The sequence below is a fragment of the Furipterus horrens genome, unplaced genomic scaffold, assembly GCF_987537825.1.
Source record: "Furipterus horrens unplaced genomic scaffold, mFurHor1.1.pri manual_scaffold_17, whole genome shotgun sequence".
NCBI classification, from domain to species: Eukaryota; Metazoa; Chordata; class Mammalia; order Chiroptera; family Furipteridae; genus Furipterus; species Furipterus horrens.
In genome coordinates, this window is record NW_028327187.1 from 85705939 (window position 1) to 85733703 (window position 27765).

The window sequence follows — 27765 nt, forward strand, 5'->3', positions numbered from 1 at the left end:
TTTTTTTAATGTTGCAGTGATTTTCTTTTTATAAAAGACTTCTGGTCCAACTTAACACAAGGTTTGATTAGTTACAATTTCTGTTGACATCTTTAACACCAAAGTCACCTTTTCTTTTAAAAGCTTTTGACTTGTTCAATATTTCAAAATAACTTAATAGTATTTTGCTTTATACAGACTAAGGAACTTAATTTCTAGCTAGAGGTAGGATATCTGTATTCATGTAATTACACATAAAACTAGAGTTTCAAGACTTTATTTCCCTTTAACTTGTTTTACTTCTAGCTGTATACTCTGTGATTATCTCATAATTCTTTTCAATTGTTAGAACGCTTCAACTGTATTATTCCCAATCATACAGACAAGCAATAAGATAACTTTTTGTAACTGACAAAAAGTACGCCATCAGCATATTAATGTGGAGCAATGTTTGGATTCCAAATCCAATCCTGCATGTTCTGATTCAGTGGGTTGAGTGTGACACCTTGTGAACCACATAAAAGCTTCTAACAAATTATTCCAATGTACGCTCAGGGATAAATGTCACTGTCTTAAAGTTTGTAAATCATGTGCTTGCCCCCTGAAACCTTACTTCAGAATACATAGACATAGTGTGTACAGGTGATACTGCTGTCTATGTTCAATCATGGCAGACGCAGCCTTTTAGGAATAAAAGGTTGGCAACCAGCTTTTACTCTACAAACCAGGCACTCTGTTATGGCTATGCATCTACAACTAAAGACAAGGCCCACTGAAACTGGTGTTATAGTAGAAATTTAAAAGGTAATTTCATAACAGAATCCAAAAGATATACATGACAGACAAAAGAAAAGAGGTACTTCAGGCTGAGGAAACAACTTATTTTTACACAGCCCCAATAAAAGAGTTTATGGACCATTTAAGTGAGATAAGGGAAGGTGTGTCAGGTACTCTTCAGGTCAAAGGCAGATTATGTATTGTTTTTTTTTTCATTGTTACAGATTGGCACAGTTCTAAAAGTATGATTAAAATCAACAAACTTCATGCTTAAAACTAATAGTCTATGATAAATGGATGAGACTAGGAAAATGTCTTAGGATATGATGGTACTTAACTTTAGTGATTTGGTATCTGAAAATAAAGACAAAAAAAGTGAAACTTGTAAATAATGGTAGGGCTTGTGAGACACATGTGGCCAAGCTGATCTGACTGGCCTTCTCTCAAACTTAGTTCTTTCAATTCTCTTTGTAATGCAAGGTTGTTAGAATGGTTTTGAGGAGCGACTCTATTGAACACCAATGACTAATAGTTAATGGATCCTGGCAATCTTGTCAAAAAAGAGGCTCCTTCTTTGAAGTTTATCAATCTGGTCTCTCTAAAAATTTCTGTAACACAAAACTAAGCCAAAAGATACTGTTAATGAAAATGTTCAAAAACTATATTTCTAGCCCTTATTTTTCAGGCTCCTGTCTGTCTATAACAACTCAATATACTCCCAAATGACCCATCTCCGTTCAGAGCCTCTTCACTTCCCAACCCCAAAACCTGTTGCTAATTTATCTCCTACATTAGTTAATAGGAAAGTGATTCACGCCTATAAATGGGAAATATCTTCCATCAATGAATCAGTAAATTAATCCCTTAATATCCCTAGGATGTATTACTGTTCATCCATTCATCGAGAACCCAGTTATTCTACTGATCTTGTTCGTCTTTTATTTCCTGTACCTGTGTCCTACCTACTCTCCCAACTCCTGATTTCTATCATATTTTACAAATGCATAGGTATGAAATTGATTAGAAATTCTTAAACACTGGTTCTAGTATGCATCTTATTTGTGTACACAAGGTCGACATAATTTCAAAGTTTTTAAAATCCAGTGTACAGTTTGTATTCATATTAAAACAAGATTGATAGGTATACAAATAACAAATACAAGATGAACATTATATATTTTATAAAGGGAATACTTCAATAATTTTAACTGTAAAATGCTGTTTTGGAACGTAATCTTTTTTTGTTTAAGTGTGACAATAGATACACTAAATGCTTCATAAAGCTGCATTTTAACACCAAATATTTACAGCCACAAATTTAAGTAGTTTTTTGTACAAACACTAACAAACTTTATCAGTTTATTTAGAGAGGGGAAAGAAAGGAGAAAGAGAGGGAGAGAAAGATCTATATGTGAGAGATACATCAATCAGTTGCCTCTCGCATGCCCCAAACTGGGGACACGGCCCACAACACAGGCGTGTGACCCGACTGGAAATCCAATCAACAACCTTTGCAGCTAAGCAGGCCAGCACTCAATCCACTGAGCCACACAAGCCAGGGCTAAATTATCTCTGTAATTACAGTATTCCCTCACTTATCGCGGGTATTACGTTCTAGACACCCCCTCCCCGCCCCCTGCGATAGGTGAAAATCTGCGAAGTAGAAACCTTACATTTATTTTCGTATTTATATATGTTTTAAGGCTTTATAAACCCTTCCCACACACTTATAAACTGTTCCCACTGCCTTATTAACCTTTCCCACTCCCTTAGTAACCTTTTCCACACTTTTAAAAACACTACTTATGTTCTTAAACATATTCTACACTCTTAAACCTATGTAACTTTAACAACATACGTATACAGTACTGCAAAATCCTGCGATACAGCGAAAAATCCGCGATAAATAAATTTTTTTTTTTTAATCCTGCAATACAGTGAGGCCGTGACAAGTGAACCACGATATAGAGGGACTACTATACTGTATTATCTTCTTAACCGTTTCATAGGAACCCCTTCGATCAGCATATCATCTTCAAATACCAAAGTATAACGAACTTATACTGGTATCCCAGTCAACTTTTCACATGTTCCCTTAAAAAAAGTCTTCCTCTTTACCTTTAAAAATCCAAAAAAGTTGTAATGTTGACATATTTTAGGGAAACTTAAACATGTAAATATTAGGAACATTTTCTATATGATCTTTATTAAAGATGCACTGGCATTAACTGACAATAATGTGGATGTTATTACATTATTTTGCATTTACTAGCTGCACACGAAGCAAATAATTTTAGCAGTCTACCAGGATGTGAAAATTAGAGGCATTATAGAAAACTATTTGTCAAAATTAGTGTACTTCTATTAAAGTAATAATAGCACACTGCCTCAAATACATAATGAATGCAAGTAATAAGCATTAACATTATTAAAAAGTAATGAAATAATTCTAAATTAATTATATGGTGTTATATAGGGAACCAAACCCACTTGGGGAAATATTACCTGAAGCAGAGAAGAAAAACAACAAAATATCATGTAGAACTGTCACCCTGAAATGGACTCCGATTCAGAAAATATTAACCTAGTTAATAAATTAAGAATTGGTACACTACTAGTCACTAAACACGTGAAATCTTTATTGGCCAATTTAATGGAAAAATAACACCATATAATTAAAAAGGACGGGATAAGTGGCAAAAATACTAGTAGTAAAATCTAGGATGAGAAAATGGATTGCACAAACACTATCTGTACAAGTCCCAAGTAAGAGGAATTTGTAGGATGGGTACAGTTATTTCAGTTCTGAAGATACAAAGAGGATCAAACGAATTAAGTATCTTGCCCAAGGTCATATAATTAGTCAAATTTTAAAACTAAATTTGCTTGCTCTGAAAGTACCAAAACAGAATGAATCTGTTTTAGAGATACAGTTCTGAATAAAAGTTAAGAAATAAAACAGAAGGCCCTGGAATGCATTTCATGTGTGGATGAAAAGAAGAAATCTATTATAAAAATAAACTGTACTTTATTTAAATACTTTACCATCTAAAACATACAGTATATGCAATATCCCTCTTCGGACAAGGGGAAAGGAAATGAGATCGAGAAGACATAACCTATAATGCACAGATTGTTCACACCATCCCCACACCAAAATACTCTTTTTACCCACCATTTACTCCACCGCAGGAGTAAAGCATAGGAACAGTGTACTTAGGGAATTGAGTGCCCTGCTCAAACAGTGGGCATAACTGGTCTAAGAGTTCCCACAACTTTAATAGAAATCAATTGAGAATGGCCATGTGGCTTATTCCTAGCCAATGAGACACAAAGTGAAGTATTCTTGAAGAGATCAGAGGAAGTCAGGATCTTTCTCCTCTATGAAAATGACTACCAGATATTTATTGACCATTTATAACACACCAGTATTATACTAAGCACCTATACCACTACTCTACAATATTTTTTTATATGAAACATGAAAAAGCAATAATCTCACTTTCATTGTACCTGGCATACAGCCTTAAGAGTAAGCCAATATACAACAAAGAAAATGAATCCCTGATAAAACCTTGTATCCGTTCAATCAACCAATCCTGAAGGTTGGACTTCTGGAAGTACTATTTTTGTTATTTTAATCAGCTTCAGTTGGAGTTTCTGAGGTTGCAGTCCAAAGCCTCTAATACCAATGCTTTGTACTAGAAACAGTTTTACACAGTGGGAAAGTCATCAAAGGTTCCACATCTATTCATATGAAGCTAATCAAGTAGCGCAGCGTTCTCAACCTGTGGGTCGCGACCCCTTAGGGGGTCGAATGAACCTTTCACAGGGGTCACCTAAGACCATCGGAAAACACATATATAATTACATATTGTTTTTGTAATTAATCACTATGCTTTAATTATGTTCAATTTGTCACAATGAAAATACATCCTGCATATCAGATATTTACATTACTATTCATAACAGTAGCAAAATTACAGTTATGAAGTAGCAATGAAAATAATTTTATGGTTGGGGGTCACCACAACATGAGGAACTGTATTAAAGGATCACGGCCTTAGGAAGGTTGAGAACCAGTGCAGTAGTTACTCTTCAGGAAAACTGAAAGCCACCTAAAGGGAGAGGGACATATCATTCCTTCTGATTATTACTTTCATTTACACTAAATGCTAAGAACTTACAGTAATATGCGGAAATACCACCATCTCCTCAACTAAAATGTTGATGCCTAAAATTCTTCTGAAAACAGACAAGGAATACAGGAGAGAGAAGCCTTAAAAAGCCAATGACAAGATAAAAATCAAACGAATCCTCATTATGGGGCAGAGAAGTATCAAAGATATCAAAGACTCCTAAACTTCTTTTCTATGTTCATAAAAATATAATAAACATAAAAATGATATCAAGTATTTAAATAAATGGGAAAAAACCCAAAACAAGAACACTGCACTTTACGCAATTTTACTAAAATCACTGTAACTTGAAGGTGTGGTTAGCCTTTACTATCTCTGAATAAATAGAAGCTGTATACAGAAAGGTTTCTGCTGAATATAATTAAGTAGGAACACTATCCAACACTGTCTCCCCTGATTAAAGGAGATTTTAAATATGCCACCTTCATGGAAACAGATATTTGCATCCACAGAATTATTTAAAATAGCACTGCACTAATATTCAGAGATATTTACATTTAACAAATAAAGACATATCTGATTACTTTTTCCCCACTCAAATATATTTACTAAACAACATTTACCAAATACATCTTCAACTCCTAACAGGTATGTTGTGCCTTCTTGTAAAACGCTCTAGACTGTTTTGTATTACAAAACATTCTAAGAGTCTCTGTTAGCTAATATACACTGTGAATGTCCAAGAGGAGGGTAAATTATGCAAGGTGGCATATTTGAACTTATTTTATTTTCCATTTCCCATCCAGTCACACCCCAAAGTACAGTCTGAGAAATGATTCTCTAATATTAAGGAAAACTGATGTAACTTCCAAGAATCCCTTCCTCTTCACATTACTTACATTTACCCTTGGGCCTATTCCTCAAACTGCACTCACTTACCTTTGACAACTGTGAGATCTAAAGAGTTCACAACCTACTTGTTGTAGTGTTGTTGGTTGTCTCTTTCTTTTTCTTACAATCAGCATTGTTCTTTATAAACTCATAAAAAATAGAAACTGTAATTTGCATAATTGCCTATTTTAAAATTCTAGAGCAATTAGGCACTCTTAAATATTAAAAAAAAAAAAAACTTCAGTAGTTCCTTATTAGTGAATTCAAATTATAACCTACTGTGAAATCATTATCATTCTTTATCTCCCTCCCTTCAGATTCACCATAGTCTGTACTGGAGCTATTTAGAACATGACAACCACTTACAGTCATAAATTCACAAAAACTTAAGCTTTTCCCTAGAACTTTGAATTCTTTCTAAAAGCAATGCTTTTGTCATGCAGGGAAGCCCTATATTCATGAAAATCCCAGTGAGACCTAAAGTAATGGCACAGACAGCACAAGAAGCTCAATGAAAAATTTGAGAAATACCAGATTTCCATAGAAAGTGAAATACTTAACCAACAATGTATTATCTTTTCTCAACTATGTTTATACTCATCCACCAGCAACACAAATGCCTTTCAGAGAACACATTTAAAGCTAAATTAGGTATCACAGATATGCCCTACTGGTATAAGTGCAAAGATTTCTAGTGAGACTAATACAAATAAATGGTCAACGATTCTGACCTCTACAGTTGCCAATTACTTATAGTGAAGTGTTTCAAATGTTCAAACTGAATTGAAACCTTCACCTTTCCTGATGGCAGAACTCCATTAAAACTTTAACAAGAAAAGGCTGAATGGTGCAATTAGTTACCAATATCTTAGCATAATGACTACTTTGTATCCTGAAACCCAACCTTATGTGTATCTTCCAGTTCATAGACGATAAACATTCTTCCACCTAAATTTTCAAATTTTCTTTTTAAATGCCAATATAAATTCCAACATTTCTCATGCTCTAATATTTAACAACTCCCTCCCAACCCAACCTCAAAACAAAACAAAACACAAAAATGTAACAGTGTTGGGAAAAACCAAACAACCTACCTTTAAACTGGACTCATAGTCTGTGTTCACTTTGAACATAAGCCCAAGTCGTAAATGAATTTCCTTGGCTCGACAAAAGCTGGGATCAACATAAAGCACCTCCTGAAATGCTTTAATTGCCCTGAAAAAATATAGATATAAGATATCTTAACTTTTTAACACTTGCATGAATTTTTGCTTGACAGCAGAGTAAATCTTATGTTTTATAGCATAGTTAACGGAAATAGTTTTATTTAAATGATGTGAATGAACAGCTTCAGAAAAAGACTGGCAAGGGGCACCTGGGTTTTTCATATAATTGAAAGTATGGAGTCTAATTTAATATAAAAATACTCTAAGTCGAATCTCTATGTAGCATTTAAGTAGTGAGCATTAAACATTTAAGTAGAAATGAGTAGTACCTATTCAATTCCATTCCCAGTTATGCTCTAATATTGCTCCTCTTCAGCTGTGAACTGGTTTATCTCAGAATTTCTTTGTGTAAATACTGGCCCTCTCTGACTTCACTATTTCTCCTCAGGATGGTCTTCTGACCTGGAATAGTTTCATTCTTCTGCTTCACCCTAAATACACTATTACCTTCAAGACTCACCACCCAAACTGAACACTAGGCTTTTGCTTGATGTTAACTAGCAGTTCAGTCCACTCAATAATCAAATCATTTATTCTCTACTCTACCTATTGGTGTGCTGTCTCCAGTTTTTCCAAGTAGTCTAATTCCTTGAGTGCTACACATTTCTGGTTTTAATTTTCTGAATAATACAGTAAAATGTTTAAGTTTAATACATGTTTGCAGATGCCATCACTTTTATAATTGACTGATTGGACACGCGTGTGTTTTCAGAGCAGGGGACACTCCAAAGTCTCTACTAAACAGTTCCCCTCATCTAGCAAAATACACGTAGGTTCATTTTCATTTTCTTTTCTAAACTTTTACACATTTTTCTTTGTGTGCTTCATTTTTTTTCCCACCCAGTGGGGAAAAAGGAATAGAGAAGGGGGGGAAATGTGTGCGTGCACGCACGCTGGGGGCAGGGCGTGGAGAAAACTACATTTTATATTTAGTCATCGTTTCACCACATTTCATATCTCACCAAACTGCATGCAGCCAGGACATGATCTCCACAGCACAAGCTAAACTAAAACACCAAAGCATACGAATTCTGCTGACCTCAGTATTCTGACTGACAGAATTTTAGAATATAAGAAATGGCTATGGAAAACTATAAAATACTTTTGCAATACGATGTGTGGAAAAGTTTATAGTTTCGAAATATTAAATCATATTCTCTACAGAAAAGTGCATATTGCTGTGCATGAGTATCACTGGCATTTTTCCTTAAAACTATGACTGTAAGTTGGAATAATTTATTGTTGTATTTCAATTCCTCTCACCCAAGGATAGAGGTTTCTTATTATAAAGGCAAGCCGCAGCTCAGCTCTAGATGCACCTAGCAATTGACCCCCTTCATAAACAAGAACAAGTAACAGCATGGGCGTGCATTTATGCGTGTGTAAAGGAACGGCTTTAGAGACTGGTCTAGCTCTGATAACGTGTATTTTACTGTGTGTGTCTGTCTTCCTTTCTCCATCTGAATATCTTTATAAAAGCAATTAATAGCTGCTACCTATAAATAAAACACAAATATATTTTTAACCTAAGGAAGTTTCTATCAGTTAAGGCTGTACTCTTAAAATTCTCACTGAGCACCTACTCCATGCTTTCTAATTTTGTGGCTTTTTGAGAAATACTAACATAAGTTAAAACAAAACTTGGAGCAGAGTTTGTAACAGAATATTTAACCAACAAGACAGAAAACACAAAGTCAGAATGGATTCAGGCAGGTTGTAAGAGATTTCAGGAACTGGACAGAGCTGAAACTTAAGACATGAGAAATGGTGGTGACCACGACAGGATTGACAGACCAGAGAGCACTTATTAATTCTGACATTGCATTATCCTTATATCATTCAGTTTCATTTCTTTGGTCAACTGAAGGATTCAGAAATCATATGTAAATAAGAAATCAAAATATTATTTTTAATAAAACAAGCCCCCTAAAAAGTTGACATGGTCACGTACTTATTAAAGCAATCCAATTTTGAACTGATGATGGCTTCACCTCACTACTGATTTTATGTTCATATCTTCCATCTACAGGGAGCATACAAGTTATCACACAGATAGGTGAAAACTGGCTGGTAAGAGGTATACACATCCATTCCTAATCTGTAGAGTGCCTTGTCTTGGGTTTCACCTAAATTATTTCTGGCTCCCCATTTTTTAAAAAAAGGAGTATTAATGTGCCCAGGAGAACAACTACAAATACTGATTTAAAAAATAATCACCTGTCAATCTTCAAACTTGGGAACAGGGTATAACAGAAAAAATATTAGCTTAGGGAACCTGAGCATAAGCTTGCTTCTGCCACTAATTAAAACAATTACAAAATACTGAGTGCCTGTCTGCCTGTCTCTGACACACACACACACACACACACACACACACACACACACACACACACACACACACACACACACACACACACACACCCTTTTGCTTTCTTCACCTACAAAATGAAGGGGGAAAACTAAGTTATCTCTAAGACCAAGAGCAAAGAGGGGGAAAAAAGCATATAGGAAGTCATCCACGTGTAAAATTTCACCTTCAGTGAAGCCATATTGAATCACTGCCAATGCATATTTAAAAGCTCTAATATTCTGGGTGCACAAAAGGTATGTAAGAGGGTTATAACCTATGGTCAAAACCTTCCTTTAGACTCTCACAGCATTCACTCATCTTAAAATTATGGAGAATAGAGGGACTGACAAATGAGTAAGTTTCAAATGAAAACAGTCTACATAGGGCTTTATAGTTTACAAAATGTACTTTATCTTATTTAATCATCAAAACTCCATAAAGTAGAAAAAGATTACAATGTACTTTTTTGAAAATCACACACACACACACGAACCTAGGGAGTTTATTTAAATCAAAATCAAACTAAGTGACAGTGCTCAGAGCAGAATACCAATCTTCCAACTCAAATTCTATATCCTTTCCATCAGAGACCGGAAACATTCTGGTAACCAGAAAAATAACAATGGGACAAAGGCCGTAATAACAGGGCTCTATACTTCACAATTTACATCATATATACTTCTATTACATATAGTGTCTGACCATGAAGGTGATAGATACCATTATCTCTATATTATAAAAAGAGAGAATTCAGAGCTGTAATCTGGTGCCTAATTACTGGAAATTGGTAAAGACTACATGGGTGTGTGTGTGTGTTGGGGATCAAAAGGGGCGGAAGCAGTCAATGTTGTCTAGAAGTCTGAAAAGGGAAAAATACTGGTCATCATAGATCATTTATCCACAGACCTTGAGATGTGAGAGTATAGTCATTCCCCAATTCAAATGACCTGGGGACCACTGGTCCATAATGAGTAACAGAAATTTTAAAAGCTTTCTCTAAGCCTTCTTTAATTGGAATCTTATGCCAGGTTCTTTTAGGAACACACAACTCTCATACGTGGATCAATATCTCTGAAGAAACAACCTAATCATTTCAAGAGATTATTGAAAAATGTGGGCATGGAGACATTAAAATATTTTCTATTCATTACACACACACAATACAGGGTAGGGCAAAAGTACATTTATAGTTGTATGTAAAACAGAATTTATTCTTGCATTATTATTAATTACTGCATTGTTTTCCATACAAACAACTGTAAACCTACTTTTGCCCCACCCTGTATATCAAACAAGAATACACATGTGCATGCACACACACTTAATTTGCTGGAAACAACCGTAATTATTAGTTTTATGTCAACTTACCACTGAAATGCATTGTAATGGAAGTAGACCAAACCAAGACCATATAAAAAGGCAGCATTCTGCAAAGAAAGGGGAAAAGACACTTTTAGGAAAAGCACGTATGTTTTATAAATTCATATCACATTATTAATATAATATCCAAGACTTTATTGTTGTAAAACTGTGTCCTGCAATACAATATATTTGAGAAATATTTTTAAAACACCAAAATAATATGCCCTGACCAGTGAGGCTCAGTTGGTTGGGCATGGCCCCGCACAAGAAAAGGACACCAGTTGATTCCTGGTCAAATCAAGCACATGTCTGGGTTGCAGGTTCGGTCCCAGGTTGGGTACATACTAGAGGCAACTAATCGATGCTTCTCTCCCGTTCTCCCTCCCCCTTTCCCTAAAAATAAATAAAATCTTTAAAAAAAAACAACACCAAAATAACAGTGATGAGATGAGTTAGCAGATGGCACAGAATCCAATCAACTTGGATAGATTCTCTGGTTGCTTTTTAATCAAACCTGCCCTAACACAGAAAATTTGCCAGCAAATCTACAATAAAAACCTACTATTCAGGAATAAGAAAATGCTTGGACTATGCTGTCCTATTATCTCTTATTTGCATCTGTATTTTTATTATGGTTACTTTTCTTTCTTGAACTGAATTTAATTTTATGTTCAGTGTTGCCATGAAGATAATAGTTAAAATTCAAAGTAAATGTACAATATAAACTTAGGACAAATTTTAATATAAAAAAGTTACATGCTAAAACAACACCTAGCCATTTACATTTTGGGTTTTAAACATCAGTGATGCCTTTTTTCAGTACATAACAGAGACACTTATCCAGACTCATTTTGACCTCTGGCCTCCAAACAGGAACTAGCTACCTACTCCCTTTTTTCAGAAAAAGCAAATGTTTGAGTACCTACCTTGTATTTTATCAATAAAAAAAAGCATATCTGTTTAGTAAATCTTCCCTATTAAAAAAAAAAAGCAAAGCTGATAAGAGACTTAAGAGTTGGAAAATCTTAGTTTAGGTAATAGCTAATAAGCTTAGTAATCAATGTGTGTAAAAAGCTATTGTTCCAGAACTTGAAGGTATGTACAATCCATCCTGACTCCAGGAGACCACAAGCAGTTCCACCATTGTGCCTCAGGAGGCCTGCAAGCAATCAAGACGGTATCTCAGCCAGGACACAGATTAAAGAATGTTACACTTTTATCTGATTAACTTTTCCCCTAAATTCCAAATTCCTTACCTACACTTTTGTTCTCCTTATAAAAAGGGTAGGTTTGAAATGGAATGTAAGATAGCTTGTTAAACCACTGTCTTCTCAGATCACTGGTCATCTGAATAAAAGGTTCAATCTCTGCTTACTGGTTCAGGTAGTGAGAGGCAGCATGAACGCCGGCTTTTCCGGTTTCAAAGCCTTCACAATGATCTTTGCGAACAAATTTCTCCAAACCTGTATTCTAAACCTTGAAAACTTTAAACTCTTACTAAAATGTTTTTTGCCATACTGTCTTGCATTGCATTTCTCCAGAAGCACGCCCTGAGACAAAAGGCTTTTAGCACAAGAAATTTATTTGGGAAGTTACCCTAGGGAAGCACCAGTAAAAAAGTGGAGAACTGAGGTAGGGAAGTGAAGGAAACCAAAAAAGGGTGCAGTATGGCTGGATGGTCAAGCAGCTGTGAGCAACTAGGATTTGATCCTGCTGGGAATCTCTAGTAAACAGTACAGACTATTCCTCAAAGTCATCTTGTCCTAGGTGTGAGGGATCTAGAGTTTGTATCTCAAAACTGGTCATTCGCAGCTTGGAGAAAAAGAATCAATGATGTCTAAATCCTGAAGTGTAAACAGCTGGGTGAATTTTTGGTATGCAACTAGTTTTTAATATTAAAATTTGTTCTGGAATTACATTATGTATTTCCTTTGAATTCTAAGTACCTCTCTGGAAACACTGAAAAATGTTTCTTAAGTACATCTTAAAATGTATTAAATATGAAAATTTAATTCCATTAAATCCTCATTACCCCCAGCTTTCCAAATGAGAAAATTACATGCTAGAAGAGTATTCACAAAGGTCTCAGACAACATCTATTTCAAAAGTTAATGTTAAAAAAATTTGTAATTCAGTTGGAAATAGTTTTCATCAGGATCATTCGTTTACCTCCCCATCCCCTGAAATAACTTGAGCATTTATTTAAGTGTCAGGGGCAATACACAAAGGTTGAACAGGCCAAACTGATTAAAATATACTTCCCTTGCTCTCAAGAAGCAAGCAACCTACTGTGTGTAGGGGTAGGGGTGGAGAGAACATGGATATTAAGAATGCTGTCCTTAATACAAGTTCAGAAGTGTCTACCCAGAAAGTCTAATTTGAAAGACAACTGTCTTTCTTAGGCGGAGGAGATGGAGGGGAATGGAGCACATGTGATTAACAACAGATAACATCTTTCACCAATTTAGGTAACAGCCCAGAGTAGGTGGTGTACGGTACAGTGGAAATGAGTTTATTGAGGGGATTTCTGCTTTTAGGACACACCCTACATTCTCCCAACTCCATTACTTTGTTAGTTCATCTTCCCCCCACTAGGAAATTTTATCTGCATCCCTGCCACTGTATAAATTCTATCAATTATTCAAGATCCAGACAGTTTAAATGCCATCTTTCCCACGAGGCTCCGCTGCTTCAACTACCTCAAACCAGAGGTAATCGATCCAACCTCTAAGTTTGGACTTCCCACCATGTCTATCATATGCCATTATTGTGTAACAGTTGTTGGCAGCCGTCCGTCTCGAGAGACGATGGTGTAGCTTCTTAAGAGTCTATCTGCACCGCCGAGAATGGCTGTGCAGTCCAACTCGGGAGTGACACGGTATCTGTCTCCTCCCGTGTTGAATCGACATCTTGCGATGACGCTGGAGTGTCCTCTCCAGTGAAGCTGAAGCTACAGAGCCTGGGCAGGGTGATATGGAGGGTCTGCTGTTGCCCATGCAGCAGACCCCCCCTCTCTTCGCAGCTGAAGGGTCCAAGGGAAAGACGGAGTCAATGCAGCTTGGCTTCAGGTGCGCCGCAGAAGTTGCCGGTGTTGACTACAACGTCAAACCGCCTTAGGAACTCCGGCTCCGGATTTTCTGTCGGGGTTTACTCCCTTAGCCTTTCCCCTGAAGAGGTATGCCGCAAGGCAGCGGAGGTTTTTTGGAGTCAGAGTTTTCCTTCTCTGATGTGCCCTGACTGGAAGATCGAACCAGCGACACTTAGCTCGCAGGCCGACGCTCAATCCACTGAGCCAAACCAGCCAGGGTGTGTAACAGTAAGAACTTGATTTTATGCAAAATGCTGGCTTTAATTTTAAAAGATTCTAGTAACCTTTGAGGTGATAGAAGGTCTCATAGAATGAAGAAACATGGATCAGAAAGATTAAGCAATTTGCTCAGAGACAGGTATAAGTAGCAGACATAGGAACTGAATCTAGGTCAGCCTCCAGAGCTTACTCTTAACTACTATGTTTTAGTTACCTGATAAAATAACATCAGACAAAAATGCACAAAGGCAGGAGTACTAAGCATCTGTGTATTACTTGTTGTCACCTAGCACACTGCCTTCCACAGAGCAGATGCCCAAAAGTCTAGTAAAGTGAATCACCCAGTATTTAAGCTTAGTTATTAAAATTCAGTTCCCAGAGTGACACAGAATTAGTAAGATGCATGGTCTCTACTAACCTGAAGCTTATAAATTTTGACAAGGAGTTAAGTTTCATTTTCCCATTAATAGTTACCAATCTAATTCAAATGGTTATTGAGCACCAATTATGAGCCATAGCAGAGTTATCAGAACTAGGAATACAGAAGTAAACAAAAACAGACAAAAATCCCTACTGTCAATGACTTTATAGTCTAATGACAAAAGATAATGAGATTAAGTACATAATAATATATTCCCAGCTACAACCATTTAAGAGTTAATAAAGTATAATAAAGACTAGGAAAAGAGGTATTATTTGAGCACTGTATCTCAAGGATGGCTAGGAAGGAAAAACAAGCCATCTAAGCCAGGGATTCTAAATCATACATCTCTGAAAATAGTTGACCTGCCATATGCCCTAAAATAGATGTATTCCCTCCCAAAGTAAAACCAACCTCACCAAAAATGCTAATAGCACCCCCACTGAAAAACATGGGTCTATGTAAAAGGATGACCAGAGCAAAGGCAATAATACGGAAATGAATTAAATGTGATGTAGTCTTCCTTCAACTTACTGTGAGGAGTTGTTTATAAAACACAGTTCTGCTGCAGTCCAAATCCTTAGATATTATAGCATCTACACTATGAGTCAACAAACTATTGCACACACAGAAGCCAAATCCAGCCAGCCACTCTGTTTTGTAAATAAAGTTTTATTGGAACACAGCTACACCCACTTATTATCTATAACTGCTTCCAGCGCCAACAGCAGAGTTGAGTAGTTGCAAAAGAGACTAACTGGCTTACAAAGCCTAACATATCTACTATCTGGCCTTTTACAAAAGAAGTTGCCAGCCCTGACCAGTGTAGCTCAGTTGGTTGGGCATCATTCCGCAAAGTGAAAGGCTGCAGGTTTGGTCCCGGTTGGGGTGCAAACAAGATGCAATAGATGTTTCTCTCTCACATCAATGTTTCTCTCTCTCTCTTCCCCCTCTCTATAAAACTAAATAAATAAAATCCTTAAAATAAAACAAAGTTTGCCAAGCTCTGACCTATACTGTATGATAGTAGTACTCATTATAACCCCCAAATTAAGAAATTATAACAATGAATTTATTATCCTTTTATATTGAAGGCTCCTATATTATGTCTACAGTAAAATCATTATCAAGGATGTGGTTCATTAAGTTAGCAGTTCACCAATACCAAAGCTCATAGCGGTGATTTCACTGATCCCCAACACAGTTGATTAACTCCTGAATGCCCTATGTTCCGAAACCAGGAACTCCATCCTATACAACTCCAGATGTGAGATGGAAGCACTCTTCAGTCCTCTGGAGTTAAAACACTACAAGCATTATCCTTTCTCGCTATTACTCAACTTCTCTCAGTATCCTCAAACTATTTCCAAATTAAAGAAAAGGACACTCAGCGTTCTGCTTCCATTTTTATGAACATACATATGTAAAAGTGGTTTGGAAAACAAGAGCGATGAACTAAATTATACAAAAACAATGAGCTGTAAAACAACACAGATGAGATAAAAAGTTAACCTCATTCTGACCCTCCTCCTGCCAAATTTTCTTAAATCTGTCTATGAAATCTCCTGGAAGGCACTGTTGACTGACCAACCCCCTTTCTGCCTTGTTAGTATCAGTGAGAAAAAATTGGCAACGTGACACAGCTCTAGCCAGTGACACAAACAGATTTCTATCACGGTGTTTCTAGGAAAACTTCAGCTTTCTTTGCCTAAATGGTTCCTTTCCTCTTCTTTCTCCTTCCTTTAGCACACCATGGTCAATAGTGAGGAAGGGATGAGCAGTCCACCAAAGTGGTATGAAAATTACTTTAAACTGACTCGGCAGCCACAGAAATAAACATTATATCTAAACTTAAGCAAAGCATACTGAAAATACAGCTGCCAACGACTCTCCTCCATGGGAGTTTACAGGTTGTAAAAATACTGACCCTTAGTAATAGAAAGTGTGAATTCAGCTACCCATCAGCATCAAAAAGTACAATAGAACTTTCCTTACCTACTAAATTAGTCCTAACCCTGCCTACCTTCATCCCCACCCCATTTAGTTTTCAATAGAAACCTTCCATACTTTCTCAATGAAGCCCTAACACCCTGCCCTGTTTTATTAGGTTTACAGTATTCCCTCACTTATTGCGAGTATTATGTTCTAGACCACCCCCTGCGGTAGGTGAAAATCTGCGAAGTAGGAACCTTACATTTATTTTAGTATTTATATATATTTTAAGGCTTTATAAACCATTCCCACACATTTATAAACCGTCCCCAGTCCCTTATTAACCTTTCCCACTCCCTTATTAACGTTTTCCACACTTTTATAAATACTACTTATGTTCTTAAACATATCCTACACTCTTAAACCTACGTAACTTTAACAACATATATATACAGTACTGTAAAATTTTATACGGGTACTCACCAGTGAAGTATACTACAACTTGAATGAAGAAGATGATGAACTAGCTGTGCAGTACTGATGACGACGAAGGTGATGAAGATGAGATGAATGTACTGCACAGCAAAGAAGAGCATTACAGCTCTTCTAAAGGCACCACTTCATCAGGCGCTTCTTCAGGTAGTGCAGTATTATCTTCGGCCTCGTCCGTAACTTCTACTTCTGCTAAAGGTGTAGGTATAACTGACCTTTTCGTTCAAGTGATGAACATAGTTATGGGGAATTGCTGGCGCTGCTGCTGCTTCTGATTGAGAATGTTTTTGTAAACTGACATGACACTGTCGATTGAATTTGCAAACTGCAATGAATGAAGCATATGGGGTTCCCATTCTTCAGCCACTCGTTGAAGTTCTTTGGCCATTCTGACTATGATTGCAAGACGATCCAGTGTTAGGCCAGCCTCCTCTTCTTCTTCAACCCATTGCTCGTCTTGTTCCTCATCCGCTTCTTCACTTGCTGACTTAAGTCAGCTCCTCCAAGTCTTCGTCCGTCAACAGTTGAGAGTGCACATCGATCAGGGTATTTACATCTTCAGTAGTCAGTCACTGAAGCCCTTTCCTCCCAGTATTTTTGCCAGCTTCACGGCCTTATCCACCACAGAGTGATGGATTTCTTCAGGAAATCCCTTGTAATCTTGGACCACTTCTGGCCACCATTTTTTCCAGCTGGCATTCAAAGTCTCACTCTTCATCTCCTTTATGGCCTTTTGAATATTTTGGAGACAGGATGCAATTGTGTACTCATGGCAGTACGCCTTTAGAGAGAAGTCTTCATTCGAGTCCATAGCTTCAATGAGGTTTTGCAGGGCGTTCTGGGTGTAGAGAGCCTTAAAAGCATGAATAACGAACGCCTTGATCCACTGGCTGAATGAGCAATGTGGTGTTCGGCGGCAAGAGGTCTATCTGGACGCCATCATACGTCAGGTCGACAGCATGACCTCCAGCACTGCCCATTATCAGGAGCACTCTGAGATCAAGGCCTTTCTCTGCCAGATAAACCTTAACCTCCAGGATAAAACATTGCTGAAACCAATCAGTAGTGAGGAGTTTTGTGATCCAAGCCTTAGGCTTGTGCATCCAGTACGCAGGCAACACATTCTTATTTTTGTATTTTAGGGCCCTTGGGTTCTTGGACTTATAAATAAGCCCTGGCCTTTATCATAAAGCCCATAGCATTCTCACACACGATTAAAGTTACCCTATCTTTTTGGGCCTTAAAACCAGGGGTTTTGCTTCTTCCTTCATAATGAAAGTGTGAAACGGCATCCATTTCCAGAATAAGCCCGTTTCATCCATGCTAAAAACTTGTTCAGGCTTATAGCTTCCTTCCTCGATGACATCCTTGAATGTGTTGTTCACGTACTCCTCAGCTCCGGCTTTATCTGCAGAGGCAGCCTCTCCGTGCAGAGGAACGCTCTTGAGTCCAAAGCTTTTCTGAAATTTGTCAGATCAGTCCTTGCTGGCACTGAATGGGGTTGGTCTGGTTGGAGAAGCACTTGAAGGTCCTGCTTCAGCGTCGTCGTCATCATCCTCTTCTTCATTCTCATCACCGTTGTGATCATCCCTTTTTGCTGCTCAACAATCATACAGTTGCTTGGTCTTCGTCCGGATGGTGTTTGTATCCAGCGAGATATTCTTTTTTCTGAAATCGTTTATCCACACAGCTAATGCAGACTCCATCTTCACAATGATCTTACTGCGGGAAGTAACCACCCTCTTTGCTGTTTTGTTGAAAGTCACTGATATCATAGACCTGATTTTTCTCGTCCTCCTTTATACAGCAAATCGCAGACTCGTTGATCTTGTAATGGCGGCCAACAGACGCATAGCTTCTCCCTTCCTTCAATATGTCGAGAAGTTCCACCTTCTCTTATGGTAAGCATCTTTCTCTGGCACTTGGGTTCACTGCCAGAATCCTTAGAAAATACAGAACGTTTGGGTGGCACCAGAGGGCTTGCAATAAATTCAGTCTTTAAGGAAAATTTCACAAGACACAACACCGCAGAGCAAAACTATGCACAGCGATTGGAGGTGGGAGTTAAGTGGACAAGGCGAGATGCTGAACATGTGCTCACAGTGTGGGATAGTAGACAGACTGATGGTATGGTTACTGAGCCAATCAGCACCCAGGATACACAAGACAATACTCTGGTTGGTCGCCTTCCATCAATTAGCCAATCGTGTGCCGTGTATAATCTCCCGTAGGCAAACAAGCTTGAGTGTACATCTTGTTTTCAGTGTAATGTATGTGTTCGTCCGCAAAAAAAAAATACATACTATAAACAGTGTGCAGTATTTTATTTTGATTTTATATTCTTTTAATGTTAGAATCATTTATTATATTTTTTTAAATTTTTAGGCAAAAATCATTAAAATCACAAATACTACGCATATAAATACGTATACAGTACCTCAAAATCCCGTGATACAGCGAAAAACCCGTGATAAATAATTAAATATAATATTTTTTTAAATCCCGCGATACAGTGAGGGACTATTGTATATATAATACTTTATCTCTGGCTACAGAGAAATTCCTCATTACTAAGCAACTCCAGCATGCACTTGTAAATAAACTTTGTCCTTTCTCATGTTAATCTGTCCATTGTCAGTTAATTTGCAGGTCTCCCAATCACTGGACCCAAGTTGCAAGGGAAAAAAAGTTATTTATTCCCAAAAGTGACCAGCAGTAACCCTGTGTAAAAATTAGACTGGACAGGCAATGCAGTGAGTCATGAACATATGATTTTAAAGGAAAACATGCTTTAAAGACAGTAGTTCAGTGCCAGTACATTTAAGATCAGACACTGCCCTCCACCTGACCCCCGGCCACAGCTCTTTTCTATTTCCCAAGGTTTGTAATTTTTGAGTAAAGTTTAGACCTAGACCCTACAAACATGCAACAGTAAGAAGGCAGCTGCTTCCCAAAGAGAGGGTAAGATTCATGAAAGTGAATAACAGTTAAAAGTAACATTCAAGCTTCTAAAAACATTTATTAGACAATATTGAAGCCAAAGATAGTTACTTAGGGTTACTAACTGGGTTCTGAGTGATGAGATTGTCAAGATCTTGTTATAATGTCTGCCAATTTGGGGACAGAATAGCAACTTGATTATAGTACCACCAGGCATCCCATACTCCAGTAATCACTTTTGAAGACAATCATATTTTTATGCAGGGATATCATTAAAAAATAAAATCAAGCCAAATTATTAAAAATATGTCAAGTTTCTTAATATCTGATACTAATTCCACATAACCAATGACAGACATATTTGGTGGGGTGGGGGGAGATCTGCTGCTCATCCTTTTGGGCACCAAAGCAACAAAGTGAGGGGTATGTAAAAAAAAGCATTCCAAAGTTGCAGGAATGAATTTTCAAATGCCTTCTGGTTACCGTAGTCTACCTCTTACATATACTACATATACTATAAATAGCTGAACCCCACTGTACAGGTAAGAAGTCTGATGCTCTAATGATACTGAAGATTATAAAGAGTGGTAACAATCTCATCAGTAACTCAAAAAGTAGTCCTTCCTTTTCTTCTCTCACTTCCTCCCCCACCAATAAACCACATTCATTCTACTCACAAAGCTTGTTTAAAATTTTAAAGGCCTTTGAATCTATCCCTTTTCTATTCCTACTGCTTTTCTCTAGGTAATTTAGAACCTCAACTTTGTCTGCCTGACCTGTTTCAATACTTTCATGACTCATCTCCCAAATTCTCACCTCCCCTTCCACAACTCTGCCCAATGAACTTTCAAACACTCAAAACATGACACTTGTCTATTTTAAACTCCTCTGAAGAGTCCCTACAATCTAGCCTGACTTGAAGAGTCTGCATTTTATGACTGTGCCTCAAATTTCCAAATCTCAGAGCCATCACTTCAATCAGGGCAAATAATATGCACATCTCTACATAAAATGTGCTGTTACACGTTTCTGTGATTTTAAACATTCGCTTCCTCTGCTGAAAAAGTCAATGTTGTTAGTCAGTCAACTCACTTTTCCTATTAACACTTCTCTCACCTTTTCCTTCTGAAAGTAGTATCTAACACATTCCCAAGCCCAAAGACAGTTAGGCCTCTGATACATGTTTCCAAATGAATATTCCCATGTCCATTACAGATATGCTGTTTACCTCCAACACTAGAATATGTGTCTATAAATGGTAGAGAACCTAAGTCGTCTTTTGATACCTATGGAAAAGTATTGTGTTGGCCCAAAAGTCCATTACGTTTTTTTCCATAAAATGGCTCTAGTAGTGCTCAGTTGTCTTTAACTTTATTTGAAACAATTTTGTTATTGTATTATGACAGCTGTCATATTAGTATGCATTTTAAAAAAACCTTACCTTAATTGGTGACTTTTCGCACAGCCATTTTAATATTGAAGGTGGAAGAAAATAAGCAACATTTTTGGCAAATTATGCTTTATTATTTCAAGAAAGATAAAAATGCAACTGAAACACACACCAAAGATTTGTGCAGTTATGGAGAAAGTGCTGTGACTGACTGAATGTGTCAAAAGTGGTTTGTGAAACTTCTTGGTACTGCTGACATTTTGGCCAAATAATTCTTTGCTGTGGGGCTGTCTTATGCATTGAAAGATGTTTAGCAACACCCCTGTCCTCTACCCACAAAAGCCAAGAATGGGAGATAGCCAGCATACTCAAAATATCCAAATCAAGAAAGTTATTGGCGAAAATAAAAAATCTGTTCTTTATTTTATGGAAAAAAATATAACGGACTTTTTGGCCAACCCAATAACTTGTATATATAAGTTATTTAGGAAAGGTTTGCTGCTGAATAAATCAATCTCTTACAACCTTAAAGAACCTCTTACATAGTTATCATCAAAGAATACTTTACTGATTCAATTTATACTGAATTATTTCCTAATACAGTCTGAACTACCTTTTGGACATGAGGTATAAAGCTCATTATAACTATAAGGGTTCAACAGAGCAGAAGTTCTGCTTCTAAAATCAATGTGAGGTACTGCATAGTGATCATGAAATCAGGCTGTAGAGGCCATCAGACTTGGGTTAGAATTCCAGCCTTGTCACCTACTATCTATTACAAGACTCATGAAACAAGTTAACTGAGTCTCAAGAAAAGTATCTTGCACATGGTATTTGCTCAATGGATACAGCATGATACATAATTACTGATGTCTCACATGCTGTAAAAAATGACATTAAAAATAAGAGGACTTAGAAATAAAAGAGAGTTATGGACAAGACTACGCAAAAGCTACCTAACATTAAAACTAGATTTCAAAAGTAGCAACTGGTACCTGGAGATAAGCTGATCCGCTCAAGTAGGAAGCTCAGCGTGGCAATAGTTTGCCACCATCGACATTAACAAATGAATGAAAAGATGAAGTTCGAATGTTGGTAACCCTTTCATTAGAGCAGAGCTAGCAGGTGTGCTCAGACAATGAACATAGCTGAGAGCTGTACAAGAAGACTAGGAATGAAACTTTCTGAGGAGGAACCCTCAATGTAAGTACTCGTGTTTAGTTTTCTTGAAATCTAGACTACAGGACTCCTGCTGCCAGTTCAGCAGCCAAGCTTTTCCTTTTCTGAATGAAGTTTATAATTATACTCTCATTATCTAAAAAATAAATAAATGAAAAAATAAGACTTCCATGTCATACAGACACATTCCCTTATTTACCAATAACATACGTTAATTTGTATAGTACATTTTATTTTGCAACATGTGTACCCTCTCTTACTGTTTTCTATAGTATGTACTATCATAATCAGACAAAATAAAGACAGTTCTCAGCCTCCCTTGCAGCTAGGCGTGCTCCTATCACTAAGTTCTTGTTTGTGCAATATGTATAAAGGGATATGCGCAATCTCGTAATTCCCTTAAAGGAAAGGGTTGCTACACTCTGCTTCCTCTTCCTCTGACCAAATCCTTGGAATACAGAACCAGCTCCAAGGTATCAGATAAAGATAACTCAAGAAAGGAAAAATATAGGCCAATTTCAATTATGAACAAAGATTCTACACGTTAACAATCCCAATCTAAAAATATCTACCAATTTGAACAGACCTAGAAATGCAAAATTGATTTAAGGAGAAAAAATAAAGTTATCTTAAGTGGATGCAGAAAAAGCATTTGCATACAAAAAGAAAAATGTTGGCTTTACAACTGACATTTTTAAAAGTTGGCTATCATTAGAGTAAAGAAGTTCCTAAGTTTGCCATTTACCAAAATAATAATAGAGTAATCATACTTCATGGTAAAAATATTTAAAACATTCTGTTTGAGAAGGAAAACAAGACAAATGTGCTGTCTCACATCCTTCAATCAAAACTGTGCTGGCTTCCTACTTATCACAACAGCAGGAGAAAATATCACAAAAATTGGAAACAAAGAAACAATATTATCATTAATTACAAAGGCAGGTAGTCTACACAGCAAATCCAAAGTAATGCAGCCAAATTAGCCAAGTTAGTAAATTAGTGAAGTTGCTTGATAAATTTAACATATAAAAGCCAAATACACTTCTATATACCAGATTTTTAAAAATTAAAATGACATTTATAATATCAAAATCTTAAGATATAAAATACATTTTTAATAAAATGCACAGAAACTTTATGAAAAAATATAAAAATTTATTGAGAAAGACAGGCTCTTTACGATGAGTTTCAAAAAAATGTGCAAAGTCAATGCAATTTCAACCAATCCCTGAAAACCATTGTTTTAAGTTTATGATTCAGATTTCCAGCACTTTAGAATTTGACTAGATACTGAACAAATATTAAAATGTATCTAAGACTCCAGATCTGTGCTAACTGTTCAAAGCTATTTATTTACCATCTATCTAGCCCTTGCCTTCCATTCCCCTACTTTGAGTTCCCCAGACTCTACAACAGGGGTCCACAAACTATGTCCAGTACAAAAATTTTAAGGACCAGGAGCTGAAAAGAATTTTTACATTTTATAATGGTTACACTGTAAACAATTAGCTAAGTACCTACATAATAGCTGATTTTGCCTCTTGGCCCACAAAGCCTAAAATATTTACTCTTTCACCCTTTACAAAAAAAGTTTTTGGACCTCTGCTCTAGACCAAGAACGTGGGTGCTCTCTAAACACCTATTTGAACTTTCTTGTGTTGACTCAATTCTCTTCTTAGAAAGCCTTTAATACCATTAATCCTCCCCTCAAGTTTCAACTTCCCATACCTTTTACACAAACGCACGTACTTCTGCCTTCCTCACAGCCCTCAACACTTCCAATATACCAATCAACAAAAACTAATGTTTTTTTGTGTCTTCCTCAGAAGAACAAGGGAACTTGAGACCAGGAACTATCTTATCCCTGTATTGCCAGTAAGCTCTCAACAATGAATGTAAAAGCAAGTTAGTGACTGACATAAATAGTGTAAAAGAAAAAAATCACTGAAAAGTCAGAAGATGAGCAGAGTCTACTAGTTTATCCACCAATCAGTGCTGAACTAGGGGCTTCATTAACCACCTGAACACAGTATGTCCAGTTCATAAAATAAAGAGGTTAAATAATAATTTCTAGGATGCGCTCTGCTTCTAAAATTGTATAATTTAAAAAGAATCTAACCCTTATTCTCAAATATACTGTTTTGTTTTGTTTAACTTTTCCCACATATTCTTTAAAAGATCTCATTCTCTTGGTCTCTGCCCTTCTAGGCAAAAGTTTTTTTTTCCCCCTTCAGGTTAATTTAAGCATTATGCTTATTGAAATATAAAGTTCTGTGTTCTCTTAAAGTGTTAAATATTTCCATATTATAAAGCTTCCAGAGTGGTATATTTAAATACATGATATATTTCTAAATTCAAAACATGAAGTTGAATTAAATGAACCTTGAGTTTTTGTTATAATTCTCTGCACAAAATCTCTTCTACCCACATTAACCTCTAATCCCACATCAGTGCAACATTAACAAAAAATAAATAAATAAAACCATATGGGAGCTAAATGGGCTAAAGAAAACCTCTTTTATCAGCCCCAATTAAGAAAGAAGGCCAGCACAATTTTCAGAGCTGGTAAGAAATATACCGTTACAGACTTCCGGCCACGATGGAAACCTAGACTGACACGCTCTGTCTCCCTCCACAACTAAGAAGAAATACAACTACCGCAAAACCAGAAATAACCACAAGTTCCATACAATAAATGAAGTCTAACGTATGAAGTTATAAAGAAGCGGTGCTCGTCTGGACGGGTAGGAGAGGGGGAGACAGGGCAGAGAGGTCAAGCTGTGCTGGTGGTGGCGGTGGCAGCGGCAGCGAGACAGCGATAAGCACAGACACCTGTATTTAAGGGGAGGCGAGAAGCGCCCAGGGAGCACCCTGGCTGCAGATCAGACATGCCAGCTTGCGATTCCAACACCAGGGAAGGCACACCCCCATTGCCTCGGACTGTGAGACCCGGAGGGGGTGAGGATGGAGGAGGCGGCTCCTGATCTCTTAGCAAAGAGTGAACAGCAGGAATCCATCTTGGACATCCGCGCCCCCAAAAAAGGCCACAGTGGGGTGAGAAGGGTTGCCAGGCAGTGACAAGTACATGGGGCTCCGCCCCCTATAGCATAAGTGGTGCGACAGCCCCGCCCAGGAAGCAAAAGTAAACACAAAACTGTCAGGATAGCAGAGATCATGATAGAGATCCCTATCACGCAGCTGACCAGACAGCAAATATCTAATCTAAGGAAGCAGCAGATAGGAAATCTTTCTGAGGCACAGTTCAGAGCTTTGGTTATACGAATGCTTACAGGCCTAACAGCAGATCTTTAACAAGATGCGGAAGGAGTGAACGCTAGTCCTGCTGAAATGAACAAAAACACATACGAAACTAGTGGTGAGGGAAAGAAAACCAGGGGTTAAATCAACAAATTGGAACATAGGGAAGGAACAAACAGTCAACCAGTGCAGAGAGAGGAAACGAAAAGTGAGGAAAATGAGGAGAGACTCAGAAACCTATGGGACAGCTATAAGCGGGCCAACATCCGAATCATAGGGTTGCCAGAAGGTGAAGAAGAAAAACTAGAAATTGAAAAATTATGTGAAAAAATAATAAAGCAGAACTTCCATAACTTGGGGAAGGAAACAGACTTATAGGTCCAGGAAGCACAGAGAGTTTCAAAAAAACTGGACCCAGGGAGAACCACACCAAGACACATTATAATCAAAATGTCAAAAATTAAGAATAAAGAGAGAATCTTAAAAGCAGTAAGAGAGAAGAAGAGAATTACGTACAAAGCGGTCCCAATAGCGATAGTCTTTATTATCTGATTTCTCAAAAGAAACTCTGCAAAGTAAGGAAAAGCAAAAACCTACAACCACGATTACTCTATCCAGTGAGGCTGTCATTCAGAATAGAAGGGCAGAGAAAGTGCTTCCAGGACAAAGTAAAACTGAAGGAGTTCATCAGATCCAAACCACTGTTATATGAAATGTTAAAGGGACTTGTTTAGGAGAAGGAGGATCAAAACTATGAACATTAAAATGAAAACTGTATCACAACAACCAACACAGAAGCTAGGGAATTGAAATAAAGGCAAACTAAGGAGGCAACGAGAGTGGCAAAAGAATTATAGGTATGGGGAACATTATGGGGGGAGGTCAGCAGGGAGGGGGAAGGGGAGAAACGAAGGGAGATGGTACAGGAATTAAGAAGCATAGTAGGAGAGAGTGGAGTAGACAGGAAGATGTTAAGGAGAACTATATGCACAGCCAATGGGCATGGACCAAGGTGGGGGGTGGGGGACGGACAACTGGGGTGAGGAGGGTCACTGGGTGGAGGGGAACAAAGGAAAAAGAAATTGGGACCACTGTAACAGCATAATCAATAAAGCATATTAAAAAAATTAAAAAGAAAAATACCATTACAATTTTCTAGCATGCATTCAATTGAGTAAAAAAGACCTCTTTGCTCAATTTTTAAGGACAAAAATTATCTACATTTAGCATACCAAAACATAAACAAATTAATTTCCACAAGCTTTGATTTCTTGAAATACAGCAGTCCCTCCTTATCAGCGATTTCACTTTCCATAGTTTTAGTTACCTGAGGCCAATCGCAGTCCAAAAATTTTAAATGAAAAATTACAGAAATTAACAATTCAAAGTTTTAAATTACATGCAGTTCTGAATGGCATGATAAAATCTCACTCCATTCCACCCAGGACATGAATCATCCCTTTTGTCGAGTGTATCCATGCTATATATGCTCCTTGCCTGTTAGTCACTTAGTAGCTATCGCGCTCATCAAATCAGCTGTCTTGCTTATCAGTGTTTGTGTTCAAGTCACCCTTATTTTACTTAATAATGGCCCCAAAGTACAAGACTAGTACTGCAGGCAATTCAGATATGCTCAAGAGATTATGGTGCTTGCATGAGTCTGCCCCAAATGCCACAGGGCAAATTATATAACATAGTAAGTGCATTATTATCTTTCTGAAATCTGAGAGAAAGAAATCCTTTCAACTCCTCACATTTCTGTAAGAATTCAGCTGAAAAACTAAAGACCTATAGTATATGGAATCATTTTAGATTGAATTATAGAGATTAAGTTTGAAAAGATGTGGTTTAAAGAGATTAAGTACAACTAAAACTTAGGAGATAATTATCTCAGTCATATATATATATAAAAACCCAAAAATCAATCATATACTTACATTTTTCAATTTAAAACACATTGTGGGTATAAGCCACAAAATTGGACAAAGCTATAAGAATAAGACATTAAACCTAAAAATCACTGAGTAATGAATGTAAACTCTGATCACCACCAGCCACTAAGCATTTCCACTGGATAAATAAATACCCACTGGATCACTAATAGCACTGTTAAATTATTTAT

At 37.1% G+C, this 27765-nt stretch overlaps 1 protein-coding gene across 2 annotated transcripts in view; it reads right to left on the bottom strand.

Moving 5' to 3' along the window:
• KDM6A (lysine demethylase 6A) overlaps nucleotides 1–27765 on the bottom strand; it is a 201082-nt gene that overhangs the window by 79148 nt on the left and 94169 nt on the right. For both annotated transcript variants that reach the window (XM_090264983.1, XM_090264982.1), the window contains exons 5-6: nucleotides 10731–10789; nucleotides 6881–7001 (exon numbers count right to left, since the gene is read on the bottom strand). In XM_090264983.1, coding sequence (XP_090121109.1) covers nucleotides 6881–7001; nucleotides 10731–10789 — 180 coding nt within the window. The remainder of the gene's footprint in view (nucleotides 1–6880; nucleotides 7002–10730; nucleotides 10790–27765) is intronic.